General features: G+C 34.7%; 1 protein-coding gene across 1 annotated transcript; it reads left to right on the forward strand.

The window, feature by feature from the left end:
- Positions 1 to 14,108: 14,108 nt before the first annotated feature.
- Positions 14,109 to 18,636, forward strand: LOC117340740 (putative L-cysteine desulfhydrase 2). The gene is made up of 4 exons (XM_033902502.1): positions 14,109 to 14,238; positions 14,766 to 14,971; positions 17,169 to 17,327; positions 18,454 to 18,636. Exons 1-4 carry the CDS (start codon positions 14,109 to 14,111, stop codon positions 18,634 to 18,636), a joined length of 678 nt encoding a protein of 225 aa, XP_033758393.1.
- Positions 18,637 to 20,170: the final 1,534 nt, after the last annotated feature.

A 20,170-nucleotide genomic window follows, 5' to 3' on the forward strand; every position in this document is an offset into this window, starting at 1 on the left:
AATGAATATTAATATAGGATTTTTTCCAAATCAAAACAACAATGTAAAATTCTACCGACGATTGTTTATGAAATAAAATGTTGCTTTCTCGTCTCCTGGCTTGAATTCAAAGGTTTTTGAAATAAAGCAGATTGAAATAATGATTTAAAAGAATAGAACATTATAAGAATTTCGTATAAAAATATATTGTGACCAACCGTGAAGAATATTCCTTTCAGTTAAGTTGAGATTGAAAAAAAAAGGATTAATTTTTTTTTTGTCATTTTAGGCAGTCAGAAGAAAGATTCATCGTCTCGACTCTTTGACCTTTTAATGAATAAACTTCCCCGAGTGAAAGATAAGTATTGATTGAGTTTCATTGCCATATAAGAATGTATTTTCATTCGTCAAAATGTGATGAATATATTATCAATTGTTATAGTTACATGATCCTTATCAAATGAAACTCGTTGTTTGTGAGTTCTTCCAAAGATCCATTGCAATGTGAAAAGCGATACCATATAGTTAACAAGTCCAAAGCCAATCAACTTTCGGATATGTGTCATTGACATATTATTACTGTACTTAGTATGGTAGGTCATATGAATGGTGTGTGTGTGGATTTCGTTTCATTGTCTATAGTTTTATCAGTACCGAGATGATCAATTTAATAAAACATAATAAAGATGAAAACTTACCACATTAAAACTTATTTCCGTAGATAAACTTGCTATTCTGGCTATGCGATTCACCATTGTGGTAGCGAGGTTATTAGTTAGTCATCGCCTTACAGTTCCTGTTTGTATAAAACCTTTTTGAAACAGAAAATAAACAAATGGCATTTTAATATTGATAAAAAGAATAAATCACTAAACGCAAAACGTTGATAATTGATATTCAGTACACCACTTAAGAAAAGAAAAAAAATCTTTCAGAATAGTTTTTTAGTCTTGATGCAGCTGGGTTGGGAATCAGCGTCGGCTGATAAGAACTATGCATGCATTTGTTCAATTGATTGACCATGGCCTTCATTCAAAGTTAGAGGAGTCAAATTTGTTAAAACTTTCAACAATGTCTCAACGAAAAGAGGCATAGGGAAACAATTTACGACCATGTGCATAATGGGATGTAGGGCTATCAAGTTTGCGCAAAAAGAATGACGTTGACCTATTTAAAAGGTCAAAGAGGTACCCATGTCTTCCCAACAACCAGGAGGACTAGTGTCGTGAAATTGGTCAACTAGCAAAGAAGTCAACGTTTAAAATCACAGATTATACCACTAGTGATATATCAATATATTTATAAAATATTCAACACGTTTACGCAACGATCGAGAGTGGATAGTGAAGAAAGTGTTAGAGAAAACATCATATCGACAATATCCCTATGTGTTTATCTCTCTCTACCTTGTGTTGATAATTTCTTCGACAGGAAGTAGTTCTGTCTAGAAAATCACTAACAAATTTCTCGTTCTTTGTTGAAAATTTTCACATCATATGCTTTATTTTATTTTTTTAAGTCAAGGTCATTTAGACTCGATAGTATCAGACAGTGCAAACACTTCATGTAAGTATCCGCAACATCATTACCTAGTTAGCGTTCGGAATCAGTTTCTTCTGATAAAAGCTATGCATTCACTGTGTCATATATTCATATTTCGCCAGTCTCCCATTATCTCAATGCTATTATGGGCTGAATAGCTGCAGTCTGGATCCCATGACGTGATTGTTGATCAACATCACGGAATTGCTTCATTATGCACTACGAGTGATTTTGGCACTTTATTGATCATTGTCACACTAAGGATTTGTACTGTTTGTCAGATTGCTTGCGAATCATTCCAGAAATGAATTTGATTTTAAGATGCTATTCTTTCAAATGAACACACAGGGAAATAAATGAAAATGAATTACATATTAAAGAGTCTAAATACGTAAATGTAATACGACATTTTTGCAGTGCGTTGAACACACCAAAAAGGAGGTTTTAAGCCAACTTCATAACACTTATAAAGGCAATAATGCGAGGGTATATATTACCTACAATTGATATAAAAACGTGTTGGCATGATTTTCTGCTATAATATACTTCAAAAATATACATTTAACAGATCAGATTACTACCTGACACCATTATTAAAAGCTAAAAATTAGGCATAGTTATTTAGAATTGAGTTTCATTTTTCTTCGCATTTCGAAATATTTTATCTGGTATGTTTGATTTTGTTTATTTATTTTCAGCCAAAAAAACTGTCAGTATGGAAGGTACGATTGAGTCAGGTAGGTGATCACGACAACCTTCACTAGCTACATTGATATGTGTAAATTGTTTTGTGATATTTTTATGCTCTACTTAATATGCATAATGCGAAATGTAGACTGATGTTTGTCGCTGTACAGACTTAAAATATAGATTTTAAGCGAATAACAAGGATTATATTTAAAATCAGGCGAGTGGAACTATTTATTATCCCATAACTTGCCTGTCATACGTCCATGTAACAACTATCGCAAGACATATGTATAATAACATTAATGTGATTGCATGGGTGCTAATGCTGTGCTTCTGAATTAAATCTAAGAAAATACTACCATGTCTAAGAACATGCCATATGTATGTAGAATATCAACAGTTTTTGTGTCGTCGGCAAGTCGATGTTGTAAGTTAAGATCATGTTAAAAAGTGTTTTTTTTTGTCCCAGTCGGTTGACAACAGAAATTATGCGGTTGATATACCTTATTTTAATGAGTGCAAATTGCAAACAGAAAATAAAATAAAAAAAAAAATTAAATCGACAAAATGTATTCTTACGAATCTTTTAGGTACAAGTTACGCCCTTCGTGGGGAGAGGTGTTTATGGGAGAGAAACGCGTATGTATTGATAAGATAACTATAATCATATGGTGCCTTTTTGACAGAGCTTGATGCGGATTTCATGGATTATTTGAAACTTGAAACTCTTTTAATTCAGCGTAAGCATGCATGTCGTGACTTATTGTAAAACATCCAGCAAATTATGTCTAAATGGAAGGACATGCATCAAATTGGAACAAAAGTGCATAAATACTACAGAAAGGATTGATGCTACTACTGAGATTGTAGGCAGTATATCAGCAAAATACCAATCATGCATAAACAACGATGGAATGACTGGTGAGGTTTTTCATGAATTGGCGTCCATCCTCTGTCGTTCGTCTGTTATTTTTTCCTACAAATTGCTGCTTTTCATGAACGATTGTATGTATTTTAGTAAATATCGGTCAAAGTGATCCAGAGGAGAAGGGAACGTATATTTTAGTATAAAAGATGGGTCTGGTCCCGCACAGGCCTGCATAAGCGGACGACAATGGGGATATATTACAAACTGTTTGAGTGGTTTTATTTATTTTCTTTTGAAACCTGAAAGTTAAATTAGTTAAATAAGTGTCAGCTGCAGTGCATGGAAATATTACCAGCCGAGTATATACACTATTGTTCACTCGTCCTTTCTCGTCGCTCATCCTCAGATATGGTAACTACCGTGGAAAATTGAGGAATTTAAGAAGATATATTGTTCTTAATTTTATCTCATTTCAATATATTTATTGTTAAACAGCAATGCCTGCATCGGAAATCAACGTTCGAGCAATACCGACAGAAAATAACCTGAAACGTACCATCGGTGAGTTATTTGTTTTCCCCTGTTAAATTAGCGAAGACTGCATGATATATTTTAAAACATCATTTCATGTACCATTGTAAATAGAGAGCGGGCTCTAACATATCCATTCATAACATATCAGTTACATTTATTTATAGGGACCAACCAACCAATTGTTTTCCATAGACTTTAGTGTTAACGTTTTGGAGTATTTCATTCAAATTCTTGAATTCAATATGACAATTATGGTCAATAAAAAAAAGGTTAGGGTCTCATATAACACCTAATAAAAAAGCTGGGTCCTTCAGCTCAATTTTTTCTCCAGGGTAGCCATTTTGAAAATGGGTGAAATTCGCAGTAAAAATTCTCAAAAAACTGAAATGTTTACCTGTTAATTATTATTACCTGGACTTTTGGAAAAAAATTCAATCGGACTTCCTCTAAGTCTTACTAATCTGTGTAAATTCAGAAACAGCCCTCTAGTACTTTTCAAACAAGGGTAACCTATATATAAAATTTAAGATAATGGCTGTCTGTTGTTTTCGGATTGGTCCCAAAATGCAACACCAGGGACCAAGGGGAACCTACATATGAAATTTCAGAAAGATCCCTTCAGTACCTTCTGTAAAATAGCGATAACAAACTTCAATTGTCAAAATACAAGATGGCTGCCTGTCGGGCAGGTTGTTTTCTGACTGGTCTCAAAATGCAATATGCATAACTAGGCACTGAGGGCAATCTACAAATGAAATTTCAGAAAGATCCCTTCAGCAATTTCTGAGAAATAGCGATAACAAACTTCAATTGTCAAAATCCAAGATGGCTGCCTGGCGGCCATGTTGTTTTCCGCCGATAGGTCTCAGAATGCAATATGCATAACTAGGCACCAAGGGGAACCTACATATGAAATTTGAGAAAGATCCCTTCAGTACTTTCTCAGAAATAGCGATCAATCTTAAATTGTCAAAATCCAAGATGGCTACCTGTCGGCCATGTTGTCTTCAGATTGGTCTCAAAATGCAATGTGCATAACTAGGCACCAAGGGGAATCTACATATGAAATTTGAGAAAGATCCGTTCAGTACTTTCTCAGAAATAGCGATAACAAACTTCAATTATCAAAATCCAAGATGGCTGCCTGTCGGCCATGTTGTCTTCCGATTGGTCTCAAAATGCAATATGCATAACTAAGTACCAAGGGGAGCCTACATATGCAATCTGAGAAAGATCCCTTCAGTGCTTTCTCAGAAATAGCGATAACAAACTTCAATTATCAAAATCCAAGATGGCTGCCTGTCGGCCATGTTGTTTTCCGATAGGTCTCAGAATGCAATATGCATAACTAGGCACCAAGTGGAACCTACATATGAAATTTGAGAAAGATCCCTTTAGTACTTTCTCAGAAATAGCGATAACAATCTTAAATTGTCAAAATCCAAGATGGTTGCCTGTCGGCCATGTTGTCTTCCGATTGGTCTCAAAATGCAATATGCATAACTAAGTACCAAGGGGAGTCTACATATGAAATCTGAGAAAGATCCCTTCAGTACTTTCTCAGAAATAGCGATAACAAACTTCAATTATCAAAATCCAAGATGGCTGCCTGTCGGCCATGTTGTTTTCCGATAGGTCTCAGAATGCAATATGCATAACTAGGCACCAAGTGGAACCTACATATGAAATTTGAGAAAGATCCCTTTAGTACTTTCTCAGAAATAGCGATAACAATCTTAAATTGTCAAAATCCAAGATGGTTGCCTGTCGGCCATGTTGTCTTCCGATTGGTCTCAAAATGCAATATGCATAACTAGGCACCAAGGGGAACCTACATATGAAATTTGAGAAAGATCCCTTTAGTGCTTTCTCAGAAATAGCGATAACAAACTTCATTTATCAAAATCCAAGATGGCTGCCTGTCGGCCATGTTGTCTTCCGATTGGTCTCAAAATGCAATATGCATAACTAAGTACCAAGGGGAGCCTACATATGAAATCTGAGAAAGATCCCTTCAGTACTTTCTCAGAAATAGCGATAACAAACTTCAATTATCAAAATCCAAGATGGCTGCCTGGCGGCCATGTTGTTTTCCGATTGGTCTCAAAATGCAATATGCATAACTAGGCACAAAGTGGAACCTACATATGAAATTTGAGAAAGATCCCTTCAGTACTTTCTGAAAAATAGCGATAACAAACTTCAATTATCAAAATCCCAGATGGCTGCCTGTCGGCCATGTTGTTTTCCGATTGGTCTCAAAATGCAATATGCATAACTAGGCACCAAGGGGAACCCACATATGAAATTTGAGAAAGATCCCTTCAGTACTTTCGGAGGATTAGCGATAACAAGAATTGTTTACGGACGGACGGACGGACGGACGGAGGGACGGACGGACGGAGGGACGGACGACGGACCACGGACGCAGGGCGATTTGAATAGCCCACCATCTGATGATGGTGGGCTAAAAATAAACAAACTTCACTAAATTGTCCCTTAACCATTTATCAAAGTCTGAATCTACCGGAAGAAGGACAGAAGTCGAAAATTAATCGATCATAATGTCTGAGAATTTCCCGGTACTAACTATACCTGAGCTTTCTGTAAGCTGAAATGGGACACTGGATATGTTTTTGTATGGAAAGTTTATTTATGAACTCTTTAGTAGCTCACGTCGTTGTTCGATAATTATCTAATGAAAGCATACAAATCACTTGAAACCGATTTTGATACCCGTAGCAAAAAATGAGGCAAAATTGTAAAATGGAAAATATTATCTCATAGCGTAAGATAGTGAAACAAGACCTCTTACTTACATTTGTTATCCACGACACATAGTTCCTCGTCAACAGCCTTGTGAAATGCAGGACACCAACAAACATAAACGTATTCATTTCCTGAAGAATAATACAATATTAAACCAGAAAGCATAAAGTAAAAAACTTTTCATAGCGTAAATTTCTGTCTTTTTTCTCCCGATAACGAACAATCAATTAGAAATAAACAAACTATTGATCGAATGAACGGATGTTTGGAAAAGACCCTTACTAAACTGCAAGTAGACACATGTAAACTGATTTTATCATCAGATAAGAGGTAATGTAGCATTGCATTTTATCTTAAGTGCAACACAATATATTTTAGATACGTCTAACTTAAATGATATAAATTCGCAGCCAACACAGATATAAGACTATATTTCCTGTAAAATAGTATCTTATCCTAGATGAGTGTTTTAAAAATCTTTGAAGATTGGTATCCTTATTTTTGTTTATTCTTCCTTTGGATTATCAACCGAACAGTCACTGCTTTCTGTCTTAGTTGAAATATGTATCATAGACTTCACTTAATTCCAAAATAAAAGCTTTTTGTGAGCAGTGCAGTTCGCACATTTAATATAATGCACTTCACAAGAAGCACTTCCATCCATTATTTTTAATCACATATTAAACAAGATCTAACAGTCCTTAAACCATAAAATCTGAATTCTTATCACTGTTCTTTTTTAACATAAACACACTACATTGTTGGTAACTAAAATAAAACCCACGATTTCAGATAAAATCCTACCTGTTGGTACCTTCCATACTTTCCTGTGTTTACTACCATCCTGGTCTAGGTATATATGTGTCAATCTGCTCATATGCTTTGGATTATTCATATACGTGTGACCAGGTGTATGTGTCAAGTAAAACGAAAGCAGCAAATCAAAAACTGAAAATTAATCCTTTTTACGAAATTGTTAACTAAGACAGATATTGGCAAATTTGTATCCGGTTGGCTGTATCAATATCTGGAGTAATCTTTAGTAAACACCATTATATGCAGTCAAAAACATGTTTGCTAATGACGTAGCATAGATATTTCTAGTGTGTATATACACTGACTACATAGATAGCTATAACACATTTAACCTACATAAGATTTAAATGTTAAAATGAAGGTGTGTACAGGGGATCTTACATAGAAGAGGAAACCTATTTCTCATAAAAGTTACATATTCATCAAAAAGTAAGTGAACATTCTTAAATCAATTTCTAGAAAACACATTCTAATTTTCGACTGTGACGGTGTTGGTCAACAAGCAATGCTCCGATTGGAGTCACTTGTATTAGAGTAAAAAAAAACAACAACAAAACCCCAATCATTATCACTAAAAACTTTCAATCAAACGTGTCAATGAAATATAATATACTTAAATTTATCAGCAGTCAACAACTCTCAAGGAAATATTGTGAATTTCGGAATAAATCTTCAATTATAAAACCAATTATGACAAGTATGTATACAATCAAAACAAACTGAATAGTGAACCACTTCATACAGCCTAGCGGTACGCCATGGTAAGTAAAATCCAGGTAAGTGGCATTAGGTAAGTCATATACAAAACCTACTCATGTCTTAAACTGATAAATCCTTCGATTTTTTCCCAACAGTACCTCACTAGAACTACTTCCTCCGGTTGAGTGTAAGATCAGTACAAAGGCGGCTTTAAGTTCAATCTCTAGCAAAATATACATAGTAAGAACTATCTGGTGCAGTACGCTGATCCGGCCGAGGTAGCAGGTATACTGAACTGTTTCTGGAGTAGGTAGGTGATCGTCAGCTTTCATGCGTGACCTGTTTAGATGAATACCAGTGTAGACAGGTTCCGTGTGGCTGATTCGCTGAAAGTCTACATTCTAAAATAACACACTACTGACTATGTGTGTACAGTAATTCATTGTCTGTTCTAGTGAAGTCACTTAAGTCACCTGTGAAGTCACTAAGTTAGGTGTGTTTTACCTGTGTATGTTACCCGTAAATTTCATGGTATTTTTCATCAAAATCAAAGGTAAATATTCAATGGTATATATATCATGCACAAAAATATAATATATAAGATTTAACTATACACATGATATTGTCAATAGTTAAACAAATTGAAAATTGTCAAATTAGTTTGATTGATGATATATCGAAATTAATATTGTAATCAATTACATCCAACTGAAAATATATCAAATACTTTGCTTTACTCTTAATTACAAGTTATAATCAAAACGTTCTTTTTTCTCTTTGAACACCTCTCTGATACCAATCAAAAATACTAAAGATATGATGCTGATAAGTAAAAACCGCTCACTTTACAGAGATCAGTAAAACTGATGAGCTGTGATGTAACCCAGGCTACGGGATGGCATGACACTTGGAGATGAAAACCAAAGCTACATGTACGTATTCCATATAAACTTCAAATTATCATCAGGACTACCATACTATAGTTTGCACTCATATTGTTATCACCAACTATGGCTAATGCTCAGTTAGATTTTAACTTTGTTAGGAATAGCTTATGTGATAATAACTTATATAATTGTCCCACTGTCCCACACTAATCCATCAGATGCAGCCTCCGAACTACTTCAGTTATGTTAGGTGTGTGTACTAATGTAACATATGGACAGTGCTTTATCGTGTATGTATCAAAGACGTCAACAATATGCAATTTTCGTGTACGCCTCCTCTCCACAAGGGAATTTTGCCATTGATATTTTAATGCCACAGTAGTTTATTACACTGTGATAATGTATTTGTTAATTTCTTCCAAAGGTGTAAATGTATATTTGTATGCCTGTTACAGTTTTCTGTGTATATTTGTTCATTTCAATTTTGTCCGTCGTGTAACGTTACATTATATCAGCATACTATTATATTCTGATATTGGTAACGTTATTCCCATCAAAATATGTGATATTTTATGAGCATGTAACACTCTAAGATTATAATAGCGATATTCCCAAATGTGTACCTTTAAATTAGCATACATGTTCATGTACATGTATATGTCTAATGCTCAAGATATAATTAAGATTCTGATAGTGTTGTTTTCAAAATTTGAATAAATATAAAACTTGCAGAATTCGAATGCTCTTATAACTTGTCCAAGCGTTGAAATTTATATGCTGGTGTCTTGGTTTTCTTTAGTTGTCAAATGATTTCTGCTTGTAAATTACAGGTAAAATATCTCAGATGAATAAAGAACATGTATGAACAGCTATAATTACCCTCCCTTTGATGTATCTGCCGATTGTTCTAAATATGTAGGCGTTCGGGGAAAACACCTTTCGTGTATGACTCTTATAAAGACAGTTCAGTGTAGACAGGTTTCGTGTGTGACACCTTTAGAGACAGTTCAGTGTAGACAGGTTTCGTCTGTGACTCCTTTAGAGACAGTTCAGTGTAGACAGGTTTCGTGTGTGACTCCTATAGAGACAGTTCAGGGTAGCCAGGTTTCGTGTGTGACACCTTTAGAGACAGTTCAGTGTAGACAGGTTCGTGTGTGACTCCTTTAGAGACAGTTCAGTGTTGGCAGGTTTCGTGTGTGACTCATAGAGAGACAGCTTTCGTCTGTGATTCCTATAGAGACAGTTCAATGTAGATAGGTTTCGTGTGTGACTCTTGTAGAGACAGTTCAGTGTTGACAGGTTCGTGTGTGACTCCTCTAGAAACATTTCTGTCTAAACAGGTTTCGTCTGAAAAGGAAATCAGTATATACAGGTTTGTAAAAATATTTGTCATTTCTCACAATTGTTCTGATGTATCTCTGAATTGGTTCTAGAATGACATGTATCTGGAGCAATGTGTGTGGTGAAATAGCACTTTTCTTTGGAAAATTTCGAAATCCAATGGGAAACCCTGTTATAATTATAGATCTTACAGAAGGACTATTTTCATCGTAAATCCTTTGAGTTATTGATATGTGTTATATGTGACTCATTATGTGTACTTTATATATATATACCTTCGTCATTTAACAGCTGTATTGATAATCCTTCCATCGCCATTTACAAGTTGAATGGATAATCCTTCCGTCTTTATTAATAAGTTGTATGGAGAATCCTTCCGTCGTGATTAACTAGTTGTATGGATAATCCCTCCGTCGTCAATGACAATTTGTATGGATAATCCTTCCGTCGTCATTACCCAATTGTATGGATAATCCTTCCATCGTCGTGTATTGTATGGCTTATCCTTCCGTAGTCATTAACTAGTTGTATGGATAATCCTTCCGTCGTCATTAAGTAGATGTATGGATAATTCTTCCGTCGTCATTAATTATCTGTATGGATAATTCTTCCGTCGCCATTTACAAGTTGGATGGATACTCCTTCCGTCGTCATTTGATAGTTGCATGGATAATCCTCCCGTCGTCATTTACTAGTTGTATGGATAATCCTCCCGTCGGCATTTACCAGTTGTTTGGATAATCCATCCGTCGTCATTTGCTAGTTGTATGGATAATCCTTTCGTCGTCACTACCAGTTGTATGGATAATCCTTACGTCGTCATTAACTAGTTGTATGGATAATCCTCCCGTCGTCATTAATTAGCTGTATGGATAATCCTTCCGGCGTCATTTATTAGCTGTAAGGATAATCCTTCCGGCGTCATTTACTAGTTGTATGGATAATCCTTCCGTCGTCATTACCCAGTTGTATGGATAATCCAACCGTCATTTACTAGTTGTATGGATAATCCTTCCGTCGTCATTTACTAGTTGTATGGATAATCCTTCCGTCATTAACTAGTTGTATGGATAATCCTTCCGTCGTCATTTACTAGCTGTATGGATAATCCTTCCTTCTTAATTCGCTGGATAAGATCCCTAGTAATTACTTTTTATTCATTCCACTAGGATAACATTTACGTGTTTGGTTTGGTTTATTTTGTTTAACGTCCTATTAACAGCTAAGGTCAACATTTACGTGACTTATTTCATCACTTCCATTAAAAAAATAATAAATTGCTGATTCATTAAAAAGACCAATCAATACATAGCATCAATTTCTCAATCGCTGCTACGTCTGCTCAGTGTTATGACATCAATACTTTTAACTGAAGTTAGTGTACACATAAATTTTGAGAAAATCCCTCACTGCACTTCTATAACAAAAAAATACTTCTACCATCAAAATCAGTCAGTCGTTGAATTTCTCAGCTTAGACTCGGCACAATTATGGACCAAGAGAAATATTCCTGTGAAGGTTTAGAACCCCTGTACCCCTAATGAATTTCCTACAATATTCTTCAAAAAGGGTCACCATTTGTTTTATGATCGGATTCAGAAAAGAAAGATCACAGCTAGGGAACGAGGTGAACCAATATATAAACATTAAGAGTTGACTGGCTTTTCATAAAACCAACCTATAGACAACTTTAACCTTTTTGTGTCTAAAAACCTTTAATGTTATTCAGAATGTCCTTTTACGAACGGATGGACGTTTGATGTACCATGGTTGATAGAACAAGGTCAAAGAAGCTCTATTTGCTAAAAATACATTTAGAAATGAATGAAATACTCAAGGGGTATATATGTTTCGAGCTTGATTTCATGTATCGTCAGTAAAAGGTTTGCAGAGTAAGTTCTCATACGGATTGTCATATTTACGACTTTGACTTTAAACACTGTCAATTTGCGGCTGGCATGGAGGTTCCTCAGGAAGATTTCCCAGAATTCGGGTCTAAATTGCGTCAGACAGATTTCGTTCTTGAGGAAGGGTATACCTTCATCAATAATGGATATATGGGAGCTGTTCCTAAACCTTTGATCGCAGCTGAACAAAAGTAAGTGTGCCTTTTTAAAAAAAAGATATTTGCAACACAAGATTGGTGGTGACTCTTAGCAATTTCATATTCTATCCCCTCGATAGACTTTTCCTTTTTTCCTAATGTTATGAAGTGTTGTAATGTGTGCCTTTTTGAGAAAAGAAATCTGCAAAATAAGGTACTGGTGACTCTTGACAATTTTGCATTCTATCTCTTCGATACACTTGTCTTTCTTTGCCTTTGTTATGAAGTGTTGTAATGTATTGAAAACATTGTATTGGTTAGATTTTCTGACAGATATCGCCATATTGGAGTTTGCCGCTGTTAGATAGCGATGAATAATATAATTAAATAAGTGTTTATATAATAATCCGAATTTTTATGTTAATGACCGTAGCGACTAAACAACAACTGTTCTGAATACATTATGACAAAATTAGATGATCTGACCACACTAGGACACTGTACGATGTTTACTTGCCGAAATATACGCATTTTAATTCCAATCCAAACCGCCTCACAGCTTCGGGTCGCCATCTTGCTCAAATCAAAACATCTGTGCGTTTGAAAGAGTCAGTACTGCAAAGCTTCTAAATGATCTTGTGTTACAAATTTTAAGATTATAATAGAAACGAAATATGGATTTTAAAATAATTTGATTTAAATTACTTATGCATTAGGTTAGCGAATCGTAGCAATTATTTACAATGCACTCGAACGTTGTACTCAATACTGATCACAATGTTTTTATTTAGACATTTTCTATATCTTTCGCTTCATATTATTTTAAGAATTTATTTAGATTTCCCAGTAATTTCGCGGGAAATGCATTTGATGACGTAACCGTAAGTCTACAGGCTATAGAACCAGGCATCTATAGTCGATAAATGGAGGTTTGGAGTGGATAACACTTCGGTCCATTAGCTGTAGAACGTAGCCCCGTTCGATTTGCACTCTTCTCATTCTAGAATATATCTTCCGGCCACTCGATTTGAAGCTCTTTTCCTTCTGGAAGATCTTCTACCTCTTCCGTCTCGAAGCTGGAAGATTTATCTTCCAAGATGGCGGCGACCATGTTTTAAGTGTGCGAGTCATGAGTTTCACTAGAGAAGGATTTATAACACATACATGCAGGTGTTTGTGTCATCGTGTTTGAGAAAACTGAAAAACTTGTTTATTTTTTGTTTTATTCTCCCAGTTTACTCGTTTTACATATAACGGAATACGATCTTCTTAGAAGGCTTCTCTTCTTAGAAGAGTGCAAATCGAACGGGGCTCGTGACACGGAAAGCACAACGTTAATAAAAACAGAAGATCATTGAACATTCCCGGATTATTTTCGCAATTTTTGAGACACCAATGTGCTAAAACACAACGGAAAGTAACACAGAATTAATTCATAGCTATCGTATCGTAACCTATGTAGTTGGACTAGACCTACTTTCGTTTTAAAGTTTACGGATATGGTCATAAAAATAATTCATCTTCTGAACCATAGTCGATCTAATTACTTAATTGCGGGATAGTTCTATCATGTATATTTGTACTTCTCATGTACAGGGTGCATTTTTGTTTAAAATTGACTGGTCTGTAGGTCTGATCTGACTCCCTCAGCTGACCCTGACCACAGGGCCACGTTAATATCGTATCCTTTTGTAAACACCTCATAATAAATTATCAACGGCAGAATCGTCTGGATTACAATTTTTACCGTTAAAATACTTTAATATATAAATACTTATTACCGGTTAGCTTGTAATAATAATAATAATGATAAGATCGCTAAAATATGCAATACTCAAATCGAAACATATGAACTTTTTCCCGTGTAATAAGCAAAAAAGGTGATGATATAATGCATACTCCTGTACTTTTTTCATATTACGTGTCATGCGCATGCACCATGGAGCTTCCGGTAACGGACATCGTACAGCTATGTCAGAAATACAACACTATTTCGGTCATTGAAGGTGGTCATTGTCCTGGACAGTTTCCACTTGATTTTGACAAAATAGAGGCTGACTTCTTCACAGGTATGGAGCTGTTTCTGTGCATTATATACAAGAACATGTATGAAGTTGCTTACAACACCATAACAGCGTAGCCGTCATCAATATTTCTTTATTTTAAAACTTCAAGTGCACCATTGATTTTTACTGTATCTTGTATCAAAATTCATTATTATAGATATAATTAAATATTTTATATTTAATTTCAATGTATTCTGATCAGGTTTAATTTTCATATCCAGAACAAATATTACCGGACTATACGTCTTCAGAATATTGCTTCCAAGGTACCTTGATTTAATGATAGTGTGGTACATATCTGTAATGTGAAGATGCCAACATTAAGAAAGAACCAATTTAAACACCAGACAAAACTTCATATCCCGGCAGAACAGTGTTCTCCGAACGTGTTTATTTTTCATTTATTGTTATTATCATTAGAATCTATCTTTTTGTTTTGTTGTTGTTTTTTTTTTGTTTTTTTTGTTTTTAATTTTCTATGGCGATCGTGGTGAGTTTATAATCGTTTATTACTCGGAAATTGGTTTCAGGCAACTTTCATAAATGGATGTTCGCGCCATGGGGATGTGCCTTCGTGTGGAAGAACAAGAAAGTTACTTTCCCCTTGAGGTCATTGATGAGTTCGTCGCCGGCCTACGACCTTGTGTCACAGTTTTGTTTTCAGGGTACCAAGGACTACAGCTGTTACAGCTCCTTACCTGTCGCTGTGGAATACTTCAAGTCTAAAGGAGAAATTGTAAGTTATACCATAACCGTAATGCAGTTAGAAATATAGTGTACATTTGTAGATGGATTGCCATTTCCTCGATATTTTTTAAAAATCATGCGTTTAACCATGTTCCTGAAGCTATGACGTTCATTTTTAATGTGTTATTTTAATCTATGAGGTATAGTATATGTTCCTGTTTTGGCATTACAATCGATCTCTGCCTTGGGAGGTAACAGAAAAATGCTCCGGGTATGTTGAATTGGTATTATGTATAAGCAAATCGCACGAGCAAATAAGCTATTTCTAATGTCATCTATCATTTCCTGTTTTATTAAAGGGCCTGTTTCCAGTAATGTTAATTCTCCATAGGAGCCTGCCCCCGTATAATTTCTTATCTAGCTCAACTAGTTTTTTTCTTTTCCGAAGAATAATTTTACACCTTTCCGACACCCAGATTTCATAATGTCAGTGAAAATGTATTTTTATAAAGTTGTCATTTTGAGCATCAAAGACATAAGGTCGTAAATAAAAGAAGGTTATCTCGAAATTGTAATTCGCAACATAGTATAAATTTCTTTTTATAAATATTTCCAAAACATCGTGTTTATTCATAAAACATAAAACAAAAATGTTCTCGGATGAAAATGCACTTGCAGAGACACAATTATGAAGAAAAATGCCATAAAATTGCAATTTTCTCCCGCTATATAGTTTTGGATGCAAATTTCCATCACAAAATCGGATAGAGTTTTACTTGTTTCATATGTGTACCAAAAATCAGCTAATTCCATGTGGTGGAACGTTCTCATATCGCCGCCTGAATGTGGTTGTAAATTGAAAGAAAACGGGAAATGAGTAACAACCTTGTCTGAAACCCTATTATATAGCTTATTATATACAAAATTTTATATTGAATATCAGAGCGGATATTTTCATGACAGTTTTATGATATCTAACGACTAAATAAACAGTATCGATATAAAGATTTAAAGTTCTTTTGAATCAGGTTCTTTGTTCGTTCGTTTTTTTTTCCTTAAAAAATCAATGCATCTTGTAGTTCATTGGCGGGGCTCACTTTTCTCCACGATATGTTATCAGAAAATATGTCAAGGTCAAGGTCTAAGCGCAAGGTCAAATCAAGGTCAAAAATTCAAAATTAGTTAATTTTTGACTGCATTGCAAAGTGCATGAATAATGAAGACGAACGGTGCAAGTTTTATGGTCGTGCGATAAAAAATGACGTAGAAATGGCACTTTGAAAAATGTTTGCTTTCCCGCCAAAATTCAAATTTTCCCCAAAATGCCCTTAATTACCCTCTGCTCCAAAATCTTTACATACACAGATATTATATTTGGCACAGTGATAGCATGTACGGATGCCTACAAACTTGATTGCTTTTCAATGACCTTGACCTTCGTTCAAGGTCACAGAGGTCAAATGATCAAAAATCGAAAATTTCAAATTCTCTTTCAAACGGTTAATTTTTATTGTATATTTAAGAAAACGTTTGTTTGAAGATGTTTGCAACGTTTCCAGGTCAAAACGTCAACTTTATCACAGAAAAAATACATAGGAAAACTTTTAACTGCCAAAATTAAATATTATCCTACAATTACACTTGAAATGTTTTTCCTCCAATACTCTGACACCAACAGACTTGATAATTGGCACATATAAAGCATTAATGACTGGCTACAAAAGGTATGCACATATTTGACCTTGACCTTCGAAGTTCAAGGTCACGGAGAGGGTTGAAAGTCAATTGATCGGTTAAAGAAGGGAAGCGAAGAGAAAACGAAGAGAAATCGTAGGTGAAACGTACAAAAGCATTCGTCAGAACGAGAACATGTCTGCAATCATTTTCTAGTTGGAAATCCTGTGTTTTGATCTTGATCTAGTTTTGTTTGTTGTTCTGTCTATTTGTCAGCCAATGTCTTCAACCACGGGGACTTGTTAAGTAGCCATCTTGGATTTTTTTTTATGAAAAAGTGTTTCTCTCACTTTTTTCATATCTGTGTACATATTCTCAACATACCGAGCAAATACTCTCGTGTTTTTGTTAATTATCTAAAGAAAGTGGAAAATCGGCAATTCAACCATAGGCTAATTCAACCCAAGATTTGAAAATGTTCCACCACTTACATATTGATGATTTTTCCTCTCATCAATAGCATATTACGTACTGTTTAATATGATAAAAATTGGTTTGCATCCTTTTTGTAGGAGCGGATATCGGGATACAACACAAGATTTATACAATTGGCATCAGATTATTTGATTTCGCTGTGGAATACGGGCAAATTAGAAATCCCGGAGTCGATGGAGCCTCCATACCTCAGGATGATACGCCTGCCGGAAATCAATGGCTTCGGTACCTCGAAGGTAACCATACAAATATAACAGCAATTGCATAAACATAATAAATGACCATACTTGGTGTACAGAATATACATATGTATAATCTTATATTTAATGATTTTCCCTTTGGCGATCAGCTCTGTATAAACATGTGATCATTTCGTATCTGGTGATAATAAGATTTTCGGAGTTTATTAATATACACATCAATATAAATATATGGAGGAAAATGCAATGAATAGACAAGGACTCCAAGCAGGAGTCAAATTCTGCTTCTCTTTGTTTTGACTAGATAATTAACATAAGACTCTTTTTACTAAAGTTCATATATGCTTATATACAATCAAACTGTCTTTAAACACTTTAAGTAAACACTTATTTATAAATAAGTATTCCTTATCAACTGAAATGCTACTCTTCGTTGATAACGAATTCACGTATGATGAAAATATTTTGATTTTGTTCCGTGTTCAAGAGTTTATAATTATTTCTAAAAGATTTGGATGATTTTTTCTGTCCAGTATACAGCTGTTACAGCAGGTTGTATATCTCATGTCATGGCATAGAATTCCTCTCTAATTTTAATCTTCTAATCTTTTCATCTCTCCTCTTTTCCAAATTTCCATGAATTGAATGAATAAAATAAAGTTTATATAAAATAAGTTTGAATTATGTCGTAAGGATTTTTAAACGTATTGTGCTTATAATTGTTTTTGTAAAAACTAATAACCCTATACTATCAAATTCAATAATGTATACAACCAAATCTGGAACAACCAACAGCCACAGCTCAATATAATAAAACAGTTTTAAAGGAAATGTCAATATAATAAAGATTTGTTGGTCTAAAAGAAATGTTTGATATCATCGCAATGTTGTGTATATATATACCGGAGTATGTGCACTAATCTGATACGTTTATATAAAAATAAATAAAGAAAGAACATTATATGAACAATGGTACAAACAAAGAGGATCAAAAGGTAATATAGACATTTCTATTCACAAAAAGGATAAAGGGAAGGCCGTGAATCTATATAAACTCCACTCAGAAAGAAAACTGAAAAGTGACACTTTGATACTGATTCTGTTTATACGTTACGTATGATGAAGTAACCCTGTCGTGTTTACGTTATTTTTGTATTAACAGGAAGATGCTAATTCGCTGATGGATATCATTTTCCTTAATTATCATATCGACGCATGTCTGAAGTCTGTTCAAAATGAATTGTACGCCCGATTGTCAGCCCAGATCTACAACTGCCTTGATGACTATAAAATATTTGGGGAAGCAATACTGTTGTTGATGAAAACAAACTCACGCCTTTCATGAGAATGGACACAAGGATAAGAAGAGATGTTTTTAATTAAACAGAGACCGTAATTTGTTACCCCGAAGAGCATATATATTTTCAACGAATCGGTACATATGAATATATCTTAGTGTAACACAATAATACCTGATACCCGCAGTCGAAGAGAAAGAAAAAAATCTTACTAAATTTACCCCCTCCCAAACATTTGACATGGGTCAAATTAATTTAATTTTGCAAACCTTTTTCTGTTTTATGCCAAGGAACTACATTTTTTTTAAAGAATATTGTGTTCAATCATCAATTGATAGGAAAACAATCTTGATAAACAATCAACATTTATTTTTTTGAATGTGGAATCATTTTTATGTTAATATGAGTTGTGTTTATGACATATCAAGTCAATCGTTGTCTGTTTGGTTTCGCTGTTTGATTTTATATTGACTAATGAGCTCATTCAGTTCAAGTTCAAAGAGTCGAGAAGATTGGAGGATGTTTGTGTAAGATGATGATGATGATGATGATGATGATGTGGTTTACTTGGTTTATTTTGTTTAACGTCCTATTAACGGCCAGGGTCATTTATGGACATACCTGTTTTTGGACTTGGAGGAAATAGCAACCCGTTGGATGGTGATATGTGCAATTATAATCGTAGTTTGTTTTTATATTTGTTATCAAGCATCATTTAACACTGCGCTGGCGACAGGTAAATTGGAGATCTCAAATGTTGTTTGACACCACATACTGGTACCGCGAGGTGCGAAGGTCGGATATTGTCACGATACATTGTCTTGCTCATTAATCTTTACTGTATTCGTCTTACATATAAACCCTATTCGGCTTTGTTGCCACTTTAATAAAGATTCCGATGACGTCATTGTCTAAAGCTTCTGCGTGGTGCCTTCGCTGTCTGGCACGGAAGCTAGATTGTGTGTTCTTCAGGGATTTTGTTAGTTTTTTATATGTTTAAAGTGATATTGTAAAACACTTCAAACGATATCAGGAATTAATGTAACAACTTGCATTTTCGACTTTTTCTCAGAAACCTCCGAACCAATGTTATAGAAACGAAATTTTGCCGAAACTGTCTATGGCCGAAGGTCAACTGTACGCAATGTATCATTGTTATTATATATATGTGTCCTTTTGTTGCATACGTTAGTTTGTCAGAGTGCTATCATTAAAACCCCGAGACCTTGAAACCTTGAAACCAAAACTGTTAAATATATGGCCCCCGACCAAATGTAAACTATGACATGAATATAACAAAAACTGTTTACATAATTTAAAGATTCGTCATGAAGGGAGAAAAAAACTTGTCGAGTAAAAAACAATTTGGCACTTGGTCGGTTTTGCACACTGTCGAATGTCTATAAAAATCGCTGTTCGGAAAATTGTAAGGCACCTCTTTGCTTGTTGCTAATTATACTGAGGAAGTGTATCAAGTTTTTTCACACAGAAAAAATACGATAATTGGGTGCAATAGCCCACCAAATATTAATGTAATCTCACGTAGGATGTCAGTATAATGTGACCGGGTAGGAAATACTG

Source organism: Pecten maximus, chromosome 13 (assembly GCF_902652985.1).
Source record: "Pecten maximus chromosome 13, xPecMax1.1, whole genome shotgun sequence".
In the NCBI taxonomy this organism is placed as follows: Eukaryota; Metazoa; Mollusca; class Bivalvia; order Pectinida; family Pectinidae; genus Pecten; species Pecten maximus.

Excerpts from the sequence above, each read along its gene's own strand:
- LOC117340740 (XM_033902502.1), top strand. The coding sequence starts at position 14,109 with ATGGAGCTTCCGGTAACGGACATCGTACAGCTATGTCAGAAATACAAC. Across the intron at positions 14,239-14,765 it reads AGAGGCTGACTTCTTCACAG|GCAACTTTCATAAATGGATG; the intron begins GTATGGAGCTGT and ends AATTGGTTTCAG. Across the intron at positions 17,328-18,453 it reads ATGGCTTCGGTACCTCGAAG|GAAGATGCTAATTCGCTGAT; the intron begins GTAACCATACAA and ends TTGTATTAACAG.